The sequence below is a fragment of the Dendropsophus ebraccatus genome, chromosome 3 (genome assembly GCF_027789765.1).
Source record: "Dendropsophus ebraccatus isolate aDenEbr1 chromosome 3, aDenEbr1.pat, whole genome shotgun sequence".
Lineage (NCBI taxonomy): Eukaryota > Metazoa > Chordata > Amphibia > Anura > Hylidae > Dendropsophus > Dendropsophus ebraccatus.
The window spans coordinates 38,068,712-38,082,313 of record NC_091456.1 but is presented as its reverse complement, the minus strand read 5'-3'; the positions used below and the strand labels follow the sequence as shown (position 1 = coordinate 38,082,313).

The following is a 13,602-nucleotide window of genomic DNA, read 5'->3' as shown; positions in this document are numbered from 1 at the left end:
AGTTCTTTCCTCCACATGGCTTGTTTTTTTCACTAGGTTTCCAAATCACTAGGTTTCACTAGGTTTCCATATCCATGCAAACTTTCAGGGGTTTTTTTCAGTTTTTTTTCTTTTTAATAGAGTTGCAAAAATGTCTAAAATTACGTTTCCAATTTTCTTTTCTCTTAGCTTAAAGCCTCAACATGACAAAATGTGAAAGAAGTGAAAGGGTCTGAAGACTTTCTCAATGCATAGTATGTCAGTAGTAGAAAAACAAATACTGTACTTCTCTGTACTTACTCTCAAATTCTGGTAATGGGTGTAAGTCTGGGTAACAGACCAATAATTTCTCTCTTTCCTTCTGCTCCTGGAGGCATCCTTGTAGTTCTGTGAGCTGGTTGGTCACTTCTACAACAGACTTCTCCAAGGTTACCTTCTCCTCCTGAAGTGTCTTTATCATATACTATGTGCGGTAAATCAGAAGCGCAAAATATAAAAGAGAATTTTATTATGGCCTTTTGACCTAAGGAATGGAGATGCACCAAGTAGAACATGGAAATTTTTCTTTGTGTTTTTCTTTTGCTAAAAAAAACAAGACAATGATTTATCAATACCTGTTGTTCTTTAATCTGTCTTCTTATACCTTCTTCCTCTCTTTGCATTTGCTCCATTTGCTCTTCCAATTTGGCTTTTTCTTCATCTGCATCACCCATCATGCCACGCAATTTTTCACACTCTTGGGATAATCTGTCTAACTGCTGTAACAGTAATTTCTGCTTTGCCTGTAGGGACTGGGTTCACATGAAAATTATGTATAAACTATGCAAAATTATAAAAATAAATGGAGTATGATTATAAACAAATAAATCCAAAGAGAGTACAAAGGTAAATGTGTCCAAAAGTAAACTGCATCTGACAGTGGATTTAACTCTGTGTGTCAATAGGGCAAAATCTGACACAAATGCATTAGGACTGTACAGGGTCTGATCTCCAGGCCAAACACACAGGGAAAAGCTGGCTTGTTGGTACTCTATGACCATCATGCACCCTTTACTTTATTTACTCAAAAGGACAGTTCAGTCTGGCATGTGTTTGAGAGCATAGTTCATATGTACAACAATACAGTCCTCAAACTGGTCATTTTATCTACAGTGTATGTCTTTAGCTTTGCTTGGATAGATTTCTTGTATCTTCCAGGAATCATTGCAAGAGACACTATGTATTTGATGACATTCAAAGAAGAAGTCCCATGAAATATAAATACCAGGAAGGCAGGAGGGTGCCGAACATAATAAACAAAGTATACTTACCTGTCCCCATGTAGTGCCAATCCAGGGTCTTGCTGACAGCTGCTGGCTGTCACATGGGTATGTCATGTACCCGGCTCGTCCAGGTACGACATCACAGCCTCAGCCAGTCAGTGACTGAGCCGGTTTGCCGCCCCAGTCATCGATTCATTGAGCGGGCAATTTATCAGTCGGGTACGTGTTGTTGCAGCTGGAGGAAATGCAGTAGGCCGGTGGATATCAGTGAGACCCAGAAGCAGCATTATGGGGTACAGGTAAGTATACTTTGTTTATTTTTTTCCAGCACCTCCTGCCATTTTTTAATTTCATGGGACTTCTACTATGTCCTCAGATGCTGCGTGTTATTACAACCCAGATTAATTCATTTCAGTGGGGTTGAGCTGCTATGGCACACACAACCAAAGCTCTGTTTTTCAATTCTTGGAAAAGCCCTTAAAGGGGTTATCCAGGCTTAGAAAAACATGGCCATTTTCTTCCAGAAACAACAGGACTTTTGTCTCCAGTTTGGTTTAGGCAACTCAGTTCCATTGAAGTGAATGGAGTTTAATTGCAAACCACAGCTGAACTGAAGACAACAGGTGCTGTCTTTGGAGAAAGTGCCCATGTTTTTCTAAGCCTGGATAATCCCTTTAAACAGTTTGTAAAAAAGCACATTGTGTAGCAGTGTGCTACATTTTGTCTTATGACATCATAATGTTAGTCTACTTCCTGGATACTTTCACATTTTCTGGTCTCACCTCTTTGTGGTTCTGTAGACTTTCTCCGCGAGCTTTCTCTTTGGATACAGCCTCCTCAGATTCTTGAAGTCTCTGTAATGTCTTGTCTAGGTGGACTGTCAAGTCACTGACTTTTTTCTCCAGTACATGCACTTCTTCCTTGTGCACCAAGCTTTGCATCTCTCCTAATAGTTTCTGTCTTGACAGTTCTAAGATTAGCAGACAAGTATAAAGCCCCTCTTTATGCAAGTATTTGCTGAATACAGAGTTGTATGGGACATTCTGACAATTTTCATTCAGCATTATTTCAGTATGTATATTATAATAGGAGCATTAAACAATAAGTACAAAGCGCCACCTATATGTTATAATAAGAAATGCAGCACCACTAAGCCAGTGGCTAAATACTTTGCACTTGTTTAATGTTTAAAGCCACGTTTACTACGTATTATACAACTAAACACATTTTTTTTAATCGGTTACTTACCAGCACTTACACTTCCATAATGTTTCCTATTGATTTTTATGACTCACTTAATACTGTGATACATAGGTTTATATGATTTTGAGCTGAGTAATCCTAATAGGACTTTTAGGAAGGACTGTGGAGTCCTGGTGGCTCTGTCTACCCACAGTCTTTTCCATACAAACACTGATAAAGGGAAAGCTGTCAATCACTATTTGTCGGGCAGGTCAGCTTTCAAATGTCTCTTTTAGGCTCCATTCACATGTACTGTGTTTGCTGGGAATTTTACGCTGCAAATTAGACACTGCAATTAACCATTTGGTTACATTGCATTGCATTTGGTAACACAGCTTCAAATGTGTCAGATTATTTTGTCTAGACACTATGGAACATCCTCCTAATGGGGGGGTACCCTTTATGTATTTTAGATGTGTGATAGAGCCCTGCCTTCTGAGGATGAGTAGGGAGCATAAACTTACATTTGGTGAGACCAAATATAAGAAATCATTTATCTGTTCTAATCCTAGATAAGATGTCTTGAAACTCCTCCTTAAATTTCCTCCTCAACTTAATTTAGCACTCATTATCAAACCCAGCCCGATAGATTTATCCTTATTAATAAACTGTTACATACAGGTGGAGGCGGGAGAGAGATGTAACAGGTATATAAATACATTGGACTGCTCCACTGCTCCAGATTAGTGAGACCTCATTCTGATACAGGAAAGCTTAAAGGGAACCTGTCACCCCCCGTGCCGGGGTGACAGGTTCCCGACCCCCCGTTAGAGACCCCTATACTTACCTCATCGCGCCGGGTCCCGCTTCTGAAGATGGTCGGGTCCCGGAGATCTCAGCCGCTGCAGCCCGGCGCGCACACTGAGAGATGAGTCCAACGCTCATAGAGAATGACGGAGCGCTGGACTCTCCTGTCATTCTCTATGAGCGTTGGACTCATCTCTCAGCGCACGCCGGGCTGCAGCGGCTGAGATCTCCGGGACCCGACCATCTTCAGAAGCGGGACCCGGCGCGATGAGGTAAGTATAGGGGTCTCTAACGGGGGGTCGGGAACCTGTCACCCCGGCACGGGGGGGTGACAGGTTCCCTTTAATATTATAAAAAAAAACACACATATAAACCTTGTGCTTAGCAACTTAGGGGCCTATTCCACGGAGCGATAATCGGCTCGATTCGACCGATTATCGCTCCGTGGAATAGAAAGAACAATCAGCTGATGATCGTGCCATCGGCTGATCGTTCATTTAGGTTCAAACCTAAAATCATCGGTCGTCACCTGCGCATCGCTATGTGGAATAACGGGCGTGGCCGGCAACCGATGATTTCAAAAACATCATACTTTACCTGTCCAAGCTGCAGGTCTCCTTCTCCCGGCCAGTGATTGGCTGAGCGGTCTGTCAGTTCAGACAGGCCGCTCCGAAGCTGTTACGGCGTGGGACTGGGAGAAGGAGAAGACCTGCAGCCTAGACAGGTAAAGTATGAAACAAGGGCTGCAAGGACATCGGTAACAATGTCCCTGCAGCCCTCGCTAAACGATTGTCGGGCCGTGGAATAGGCCCAGTAAACAAGCTCCAATCTAGCAGATCAGCGCTCATTTACATAGTTGATCGGGCCCTGGTGGTGGAATATTACCCTTACTGCCCATCTCTAGAACTATATAGAACAACATCCTGAGATTGGGTAGTTTTTCTTTTGACAGTATCCCTTTAAAAGAAGTAAACAATAGGGGATGAAGAAGGGGAGGAATAAGTATAACAATGTGAGCAACTGCTTATGTATATTATGCTACAGTAAATAGTCCATTTTATGTATTAACATACATTCACATACTTCTTACCCAGATCTCGTATAGTACAGTGCTGTAGCTTTAACTCTTCTTTCAAGATGGAAACTCTTTCTTCTAGAACTGCAGATCCTAAATAAAGCGTGAACATTTATTAATGCATACAAACTACGGCTATGTTCCCACAACGTAAGTTTCCTATTAATCGCAGCCGTTGTTGTCTATTTGCAACAATGGCCGTGATTATAAGGAAACTTACATTGTGCTGCCATCTATGGAATCCTGACTAAAGTGTATACACATAGGGGGACATTTATTAAGTCCGACGTTTTTTACGCCGGACTTAAAAATGTCCCTGCATCTTCAATGCTACGGGGATTTATGTAGAGGCGGACTGCCTCTACATAAATCCCGTGCGCTCGGCCGAAAACCTACGCCAGCTGAGGACTGGAGTAGGTTTTCGGCGTATCTTTTTCCGCCCCCTTCACACCCCCTCCCCACCCCCCGGCGTACTTGGCAGAAAGTGCCGATTTGCGAATATTTTATTTGCAAATCGGCCATTTGCGAATAAAATAATACGCAAATCGTCACTTTCCGCCGAAAATCATCCGTACGCCGGATGATACATGTCCCCCCTAGTTTACACTCTGGCCGGGTTCACTAGCAGACGCACAAAAAAACTAACATGTCAATTTTGTGTGGCTGCTATTCATTGAATTGCGGCCGCACAAACCTGACAGGTCATACAATGGAGAGTGTGGTTCCGGCCGCACTCTCCATTGTGTTCAATGGTGAATTGGGATGCGGGCGCACACGGATGCGCCCAAATCCCAATTCAGCACATATGAAGATCTAAATGATCTTCCCTAACACCGATCGTTCTGTGACCCGGCCGAGTATTTCACGTAGCGTGAACCCGGCCTACATGTATGTCTACCTACCTGTGTAACAAATGTCGCTGTATGATATGATTTACCTTTTCTCAGCTCATCTTTGTCCCTCTCCAGCCTGTCCACCACACTCTGGTTCTGTTGTCCTTTCTCTTGTAGCTTATTCTCATGCTCAATGACTTGTCGCTGCAGCTCATCTCTCTGTAACTTTAGCTGGTTCTTGTAGTCCTCTATGTTTTGTTGTAGCCTCTGATTCTCTACCTTTGCAGCCTCACACTGATTTCTCAGAGGCTGGATAAGCTGCGTGAGCTCAGTAAGATGTTTACTGATACGAACTAGATCCTTGCTTTCTTCGCTGGCCAAGTACCTCATTTCTGAAGGAGACATGATTCCTTCCGGTGGCAATACTTCTTGAATTTTTATAAGAGAGGATGGCAAGTTCTGACTTTTGCACACACTTACAATAGTATCACTAACTTCTTTAAGACTACTCTGAGCGATGGCACATGCATCACAAGGAACAAGAGCGGACTCTAATGTCTGTGAGCCAACGGTGCACGTGTCCTTTGCAATGTAAAGATTTGATTCTTGTGGAGCAAAAGTAAGATGGCGGCTTTCTGTGCACGATAGGACTGACTGAGCCCTGCGTGAGGATGGACAGGAACGTTCTTTTGGGGTCTTTGGCTCCATTATTTTAATTACATTTTCAGGTGAAGAAGATTTCTGGAGATGTAAGGTATCAAAGAATTGTTAACAGAATACATACTAATGGCATCATATCGAACACTGAAAAGTATATATAAATAGTAAAATGACAAAACATTCAATCTATGCAGCCCAGGCCGATAAGAATTCCAACAATTAAATATACAAACCATAGATCCGTAACTGAAAGAACAATAAATCCAATGTATGGGGAAAACAACGAACTTAAGATTTTCAGATTACCACAAGATCTTCAGGGTCCTATTACACGAGACGATTATGGCCAATAATTGTCTTGTGTAATAGAAGCCAACGATCAGCCGACATGAACGATGTTGGCTGATCGTTGCCGTTGTTTGTCTTTCAACATGTTGAAAGACAAACGACTAATAAAGCTGCAATATGCTGCTGTGGCCCCGTGGAATAGGAGCGGTGGCAGCAGACCACTGCTATCTGCTATGGGCTGCCCGGAAGATCTAGCGATCACTCGGGCCGCTCCCTACGCCCCCCGTACTCACCCACTCGCTGCCGCCGCGTGTGTTAGCGCTGGCAGCGAGCGGGGAACGAGGAGAAAGCGAGCACTGACATCACCCATTTGCTCCTCATAGTCAACCCGTGTAATAGGGGCTTAAGGGTAAAAGAGTTTATCCCTCAGTGCACAATATATAAGACAGTGAAGTAAGGAAAAAAAAAAATTATAAAAACAGAGGGGTACATTTATAAATACGTGCCGCTGGAGTCCGCCATAGAGAAGGAGCAGATTTTGGCCTTTTTGGTGGTGTAAGGGGTAAGCTTTGCTTGCCTGATGGGTTGGTACAGAGGAAAATGGCAAGGCGGTAGGAGGCATGCAAAGTACGCCGCTCTTAAAGAGAACCTGTCACCGGGGACGTGGGCACAGAGAAAGCCCGACCCAGGACCCCCCCCCCCCCCCCCCCTGGTGCAGCCCCTGGATACTTACCCTTTCCGGCGAGTCCCGCTCCTGGAGCCGGTCCCGGGACGAAGATATCATCAGCCGAAGCCGTGCGCGCGATGTAAGCAAATTACCTGAGAGGAGTCCGATGCCCATAGAGAATGAAAGTAGCCGTCATTCTCTGTGGGCATCGGACTCATCTCTGCAGCGCGCACACAGCTTCGGGCGCTGATATCTTCGTCCCGGTACCGGCTTCAGGAGCGGGACTCGCCAAAAAGGATAAGTATCCGGGGGCTGTACCGGGGGGTCGGGCAGGCTCTGTGCCTGTGTCCGCGGTGACAGGTTCCCTTTAGTAAATGTCCCCCAGAGACTGGTGTAGACTGGCCATGATCTCCTTCATTAACATAATCTCATGATGGTTTTACTTACTCCTTTACGGTAAAGTGTCCCCAACTTCAGCAAGTTGCTCCAATATTTCCGGACAGTCAGTCCAATCGACATTGAGGGTCCAGGATCCCGTGGTGGTATAAAGCTGCCATCACTGCTTATTGATTCTGTATATAATTCAAAGCTCTGAAGAAGCAGCAACAGCCTGGACATAGAAACGCTTTGTTATCAAGCAATGCTACTATAAGTTACAAGCTGCTATGGAGTTACACAAACTCTATACCCAAAGTACCAAACACATTCAAGAAGGCTGTCACATAATGTAAAATGTATTACCTATTCTTAAAGGGGTTGCGTCATGATGAAAACTAGGTCTATAGTGATGCATTATGTTAAATGAAACATATTTCCAATGTACAAGAATTTCTTAAAAGGTATAATTTGAGAGATATAGACTCACTAATCCACAGTGTGCCTGCAATGTTTGACAACCTGTTGCCTTTAGTTAAAGGGGTTATCCAGCGCTACAAAAACATGGCCACTTTCTTTCAGAGACAGCCCCACTCTTGTCTCCAGCTTGGGTGGGGTTTTGTTGCTCAGTTCCATTTAAATCGACTCTGTACCCACAAATTGACCCCCCCAAACCCCTTGCACCTTCGGATAGCTGATTTTAATAAGAAGGAGGAGAAGATCCACAGTGTCCAAAAAAAGTTTTGTTGTCTTTATTATGAGGCATATAAAAAGTTACAAAAGATAAAAACGTAGGCTTACATGTTTCGGGGAAACACACCCCCTTGATCACGGCACCCCCTTGATCATTGCCGTGATCAAGGGGGTGTGTTTCCCCGAAACATGTAGGCCTACGTTTTTATCTTTTGTAACTTTTTATATGCCTCATAATAAAGACAACAAAACTTTTTTTGGACGCTGTGGATCTTCTCCTCCTTCTTACTATTATTACCGGGTGCGGCCCGCTACTACTCCACTTGCTCCTGCCTGAACGTCCACCATCACACAACAAACCACCTATGGTGAGCTGAGTTTTTTCTTTGTTCATGAGATTTTAGCTGATTTTAATCCAAGATCTGTCCTGGGGTCCGTTCGGCAGGTGATGCAGTAATTGTCCTAAAAACAACTTTTAAACTTGAAGCCCAGTGCCAAACGGGAGTATCTGTGCCCTAACTTTGCACCATCCCTCTGTCCCTCCTCCCCACCCTCTTCATCATTAGGAATGCTCCAGGCAGATTGCCTCCTATTCCCCACCTGCGTCAGCCGGCACATGGGCTGGATTGTTAAGCAGCTGTGCAGCGTTCAGCATGGAGAAAATGTTCCAATAGCATTCCTCGTGATGGAGAGGGTGGGGAGGAGGGACGGAGGGGTGGTGCAAAGTTAGGGCACAGATACTCCTGTTTGGCACAGGCTGCAAGTTTAAAAGTTGTTTTTAGGACAATAACTGCATCACCTGCCGAACGGACCCCAGGACAGATCTTGGTTTAAAAGCAGCTATCCGAAGGTACAAGTGGTTTGGGGGGGGGGGGGGGGTCAGATTGTGGGTACAGAGTCGCTTGAAGTGATTGGAGCTTAATTGCAAACCGCACCTAAATGGAGACAAGAGTCGTGTTGTCTCTGAAAGAAAGTGGCCACGTTTTTGTGGCACTGGATGACCCCTTTAAGGCCCGCCAGGCTTCCACTAGGTTGGGTCATTCGTGCTCACTTCAATCGCAGTCACCTAATCTGTCCCATTAGTACTGGCAGTTGGTTTTCATTTTACATACAAGCGAGGGGGTTGTGGGAAAGTGTCTGCACTTCAGGTCCCAGTTCAGAGAGGAAAATCAGGGAGTATATAAGATCCATGGGGAAGAGAAATAAAAGAGATGTAGGCTACTTTACTAAAAGAGCACATTTGTTCTCCTTTACATATATGTATGTGGTACACCTCCGATTATACTTTCTTTGCTTCGTGACACCACCACTTTAATGTCTGACCACTGGGACCCCACTAATCACTAGAACAGAGGCCCAGAGGCCCCCATTCTTCCTTACTAGGGAAGTTTAAATACAGAAGCAAACAAGCACACCTGCCGCAACTGCATTCATATATCTAGGGGACTGGCCAGGGGAACAGCCAAGTGCTGCACTACTTAGTGACATAGTTTATTTTTGTAATAAATAATTTTTTTTCCAATCGCCTGTAGCAATCCAGCGCCTTAAAGGAAAGTGTATCTAGTTCTCACTTTGTCTTGGAAGTTGTAGGAAACACAAGACTCCATAAGCCATTCTCTCCTGTGATTAGCAGACAGGCATTGTGAATAATTGAGAGATTAGACATCCGATAAACCTGGGTGCTGTTAAGGAGCTTCTAGTAATTAAATAGTTCTTAAAGGGGTAGTGCACCAAAAAAATTTTTCTTTTAAATCAACTGCTGCCATGAAGTGCCAGAGATTTGTAATTTACTTCTATTAAAAAATCTCAAGCCTTCCAGTACTTATCAGCTGCTGTGTGTCCAGCAGGAAGTGGTGTTTTCTTTCCTGTCTGACACAGTGCTCTCTGTTGCTTCCTCTGTCCATGTCAGGAACTGTCCAGAGAAGGAGCAAATCCCCATAGAAAACCTCTCCTGCTCTCCAGACTGGAAATAATACCGCTTCCTGCTGGGCATACAGCAGCTGATAAGTACTGGAAGGCTTGAGATTTTTTAATAGAAGTAAATTACAAATCTCTGGCACTTCATGGCAGCAGTTGATTTGAAAGAAAAAAAAAATTGGTGCACTACCCCTTTAAGTGAATGATGAATGAGCTGTAGTTTACATGAGTAATGTCAACAATGCTTATGTGTATTAGGTGTAGCTATCACACAGATCTAGTACACTAAGAACTACACATTAACATACAGAACGCTGAAGAATTCAAGTCATTCTCTGATATGTAATGGAGGATCTGCCATACCTGTCAATGACAAGCTCCAATAAAACCATGTGTGAAAGCTGCGTATAGTCTGAGTCGTCCTCTACATAATCGTATCTATCCAACAACTGCACCAGGTCCAGATCACATGATATCTTATCAGGGAATTTCCAAGATGGGAACCGTACAGCTCCAACTCTGGAGAAAACATCGATCAGAATACCCTGGAGATCAGTAATGTCCTTTCTTAGACTTTCCATACAGGTACGATCTCCCAACAGGCACGTCATGGTTCTGGAATGAGATCAGATACGTAAGATATAACACAATATGGGTCCACAATCCTTTTATGTTTCTTCTATGGGCATGAAGTCCATCAGAATAAATCATGGAAAATATATGATAACTATGGACTGTAAAATCTGCTGTATGTGTAAAAAAAATCCATTTTTATGAATGGGTCTTTAAAAAGCATTGCCCTAGAATTGTACTGTAAAATCTATTGGGCAGTATTGGTGAGGAATCTACACTGAACATCTGCAACAAATCTGCCTCATCTGAACACACCCTTATGTTCTTCATCTACCTATTCCATCACAAGTGTCTCATGAGAAGATGAGATTATATCTGCCTAAAGCCGAATATAGTCTATAGCCAAGAACACAGCTCAGATGTGATCTTTATTTGGTATACTAGAAAAATTATCCGACGTTGCAAAAGTATAAAATGTTTTTCACTTTTTGTGCATTCATTAGGTTGATCCAACTGACCTCTTAGATATATATATATATCCTTAAATTCTTGTTCCTGACGCCCTGGTAACTAGGCATTGTAGCAGAGGTGCAGCGTCATATAGTCACGCTGCCTTATATACTGTGTATAGGCAGACAGCTGTTAATCACCAGTCATCAGATTTCAGCTCAAATCTACCGAGTCCCCTTTGAAAATGAGAGTAGTAGTCTGATTTTCTATGGGCTTTACTGCTAAGGCCTCATTAAGACGTTCAGTGATTTTTCAGGGCTGCAAAACCTCAGGCTATTTTTTTCTCCGTCCGTAGAAAATCATCCATATTTGCATTCGTAATTGCATCTTTTTCCATAAAATGTGAACAGTACTTGTTTGCATAGACTTGATCATTTTTGCGCATGTCATGGATGTCACATCTGTGACGTCCATGACAAATATGGATTCCATAGATTTCTATTACCGCAATCACAATCCGCACTAGGATGTGTCCTTTTTTTATTAAATAGATTAACGCTATGTTCACACTACGTAAAAGTACGGCCTCCAGCCGCTCGCTTCATTGTGTGCTGTGGGAGGTTCTGATGCGGGCGCACGCTGATGCGCCCACATCAGAACCCTGCGGCCGGAAAGATCATCTGGCCGGTACTAAAGTACCGGCTGGGATGATCCGGGCAGAATCCGGCCGTTCCGTGACCTGGCCGGGTCGGGTCACAGAATGGCCGGTCTCATACGTATTGTGTGAACAAAGCCCTAGAATGAAAATCAACACGGACTGTGTGAATAGCCCAATATAAATCAATGTGCTCTAAGTTGAACCGGGATTACGGATCTGCAATTACAGACAACTTTACTGAACGTGTAAATAAGGCCTAAGTGCACTGCTATTGCCAGATAGCTGAGAGCGAAAAGGAGGGCTCTCACAGCACTTCTTAAAGGAAACCAATCATCCCAATTGGGCTGATATGGTTCCCTGGATCAATTTATAAAGCTCCTGCAGCAGCCGTGGCACGTACCGGCCGTGGCTGCAGCAGGAGCTTATTACCGGGGAAAAATGACGTATGTGCCGCGGCTGCTGCAGGAGCTTTATACATTGCTCCAGGGAACCATATCAGCCCAATTGGGATGATTGGTTCCCTTTAATGTCACAGCCATGCCATATGTATGTATAGTGGGCTATGTAAAGCTGCCTGTGGTAATGTGTGCTTAGTAGGTGTCACTTTCCCTGTAGCAGCTGTGTTCACATCATGCTGTGTATTTCTTTTTTTATATTTCACTATAGGAGCAGAAACATGTAATTTACGCTGTGAGGGGTCAGTCACACGACAGACGCCAGCAGTGCCCAATGGATCCAAATGCCATCTAATGGGGTGTGTCAGGTCATTTGCTGGGAAGAATCCGCTGCACTGAGACTCTAAATGTGCTCCAATGCAGATGGGGAAAAACACGGGGGTACAACCTCTAAGAGTCCTATTAGACAAAGTGATTTTTAACGATAAATGATTGCTAACTAGAGCTTGTTAGAACAACCTGACATCATTCACCATTATGGTGCATTTACACAGAGGGATTTATCTAACAAATTTTTGAAGCCAAAGCCAGGATTAGATTTGAAAAGAGGCGAAATCTCAGTCTTTCCTTTATAAACCGTTCTCTGTTTATAGTCTGTTCCTGGCTTTGGCTGTAATAATCTGTCAGATAAATCTGTGTAAAGGCACCCTAACACACAGAACGCTAGTCATTACTAACTATGATCATTTACGCCATCTAACCCCAGCAAAAGAATAAATGATGTGTACATTTAGTGAATGATCAGTAAAGATTCTATGATCAGCTTAAAACAACACACGAATGATTTTTCGATTGCTGCCTTCATACACATGTATCGTCTAAATAGGAACAAAATGGAAGTAAACTGCATTGCTGTGAATATCACCTTCATAAATCGTTGTGTGAGGGAAGCCTATAGGAATAATCCATACCATAAAATTATATCATATTATAGGCCAATTAAAAGGGTTGTTAACCATTTTTTTTTTCTTTTAAATAAATTGGTGACAGAGATTTGTAATTTTCTTCTATTAAAAAATATCCAGACTTCCAGTACTTATCAGCTGCTGTATGTCCTGCAGGAAGAAGTGTATTCTCTCCAATCTGACACAGTGCTCTCTGCTGCCACCTCTGTCCATGTCAGGAACTGTCCAGAGCAGCAGCAAATCCCCATAGAAAATCTCTCCTGCTCTCCAAACGGACAATTGCCACTTCCTGCAGGACATACAGCAGTTGATAAGTACTGGAAGACATTTTTTAATAGAAGTAAATTACTAATCTCTGGAACTGTCTATCACCAGTTGATCTGAAAGAAAACTTTTTTTGGTGAACAACCCCTTTAAAAATAGAAGTCATGAAATACTGACAAATGCCACAAACACACGGAGACCATTGTGCAATATACTGCTTGTAGTCGCAGGGCAACCATCCGACTTACTTCTCCCCCGCAGTGTAAGAGGCAGGAGACCGCACGGTACACAGTCACCGGCCCTGGCTAGTGGATTCCATGTCGCGACTCTGAAGGATTGTCACAACTTTCCCGCACGACAGTTGGTGGCGAAGATGTACTCCATCCGTAAACCTTATTCGTCGCTATGACAACGACGCACCGTACGTCTGACGACACAAGTCGTGCGTGCGTACATTTGGCAGCACGTTGGACTGTACCATTTGCAAATGTGGTGATGTTCTATTTTTGCTGTCGCCCTTGTATCTATAATCATGTAAATTGGGTTACTGAACCTAGAC

General features: G+C 43.5%; 1 protein-coding gene across 2 annotated transcripts in view; it reads right to left on the bottom strand.

Moving 5' to 3' along the window:
• Window positions 1-13,456, bottom strand: part of CCDC157 (coiled-coil domain containing 157) — a 35,574-nt gene extending 22,118 nt beyond the window's left edge. For both annotated transcript variants that reach the window (XM_069964131.1, XM_069964132.1), the window contains exons 1-8: window positions 13,292-13,456; window positions 10,102-10,353; window positions 7,201-7,363; window positions 5,243-5,879; window positions 4,321-4,398; window positions 2,024-2,211; window positions 594-770; window positions 280-442 (exon numbers count right to left, since the gene is read on the bottom strand). In XM_069964131.1, coding sequence (XP_069820232.1) covers window positions 280-442; window positions 594-770; window positions 2,024-2,211; window positions 4,321-4,398; window positions 5,243-5,879; window positions 7,201-7,363; window positions 10,102-10,349 — 1,654 coding nt within the window. In that variant the 5' untranslated portion in view covers window positions 10,350-10,353; window positions 13,292-13,456. The remainder of the gene's footprint in view (window positions 1-279; window positions 443-593; window positions 771-2,023; window positions 2,212-4,320; window positions 4,399-5,242; window positions 5,880-7,200; window positions 7,364-10,101; window positions 10,354-13,291) is intronic.
• Window positions 13,457-13,602: the final 146 nt, after the last annotated feature.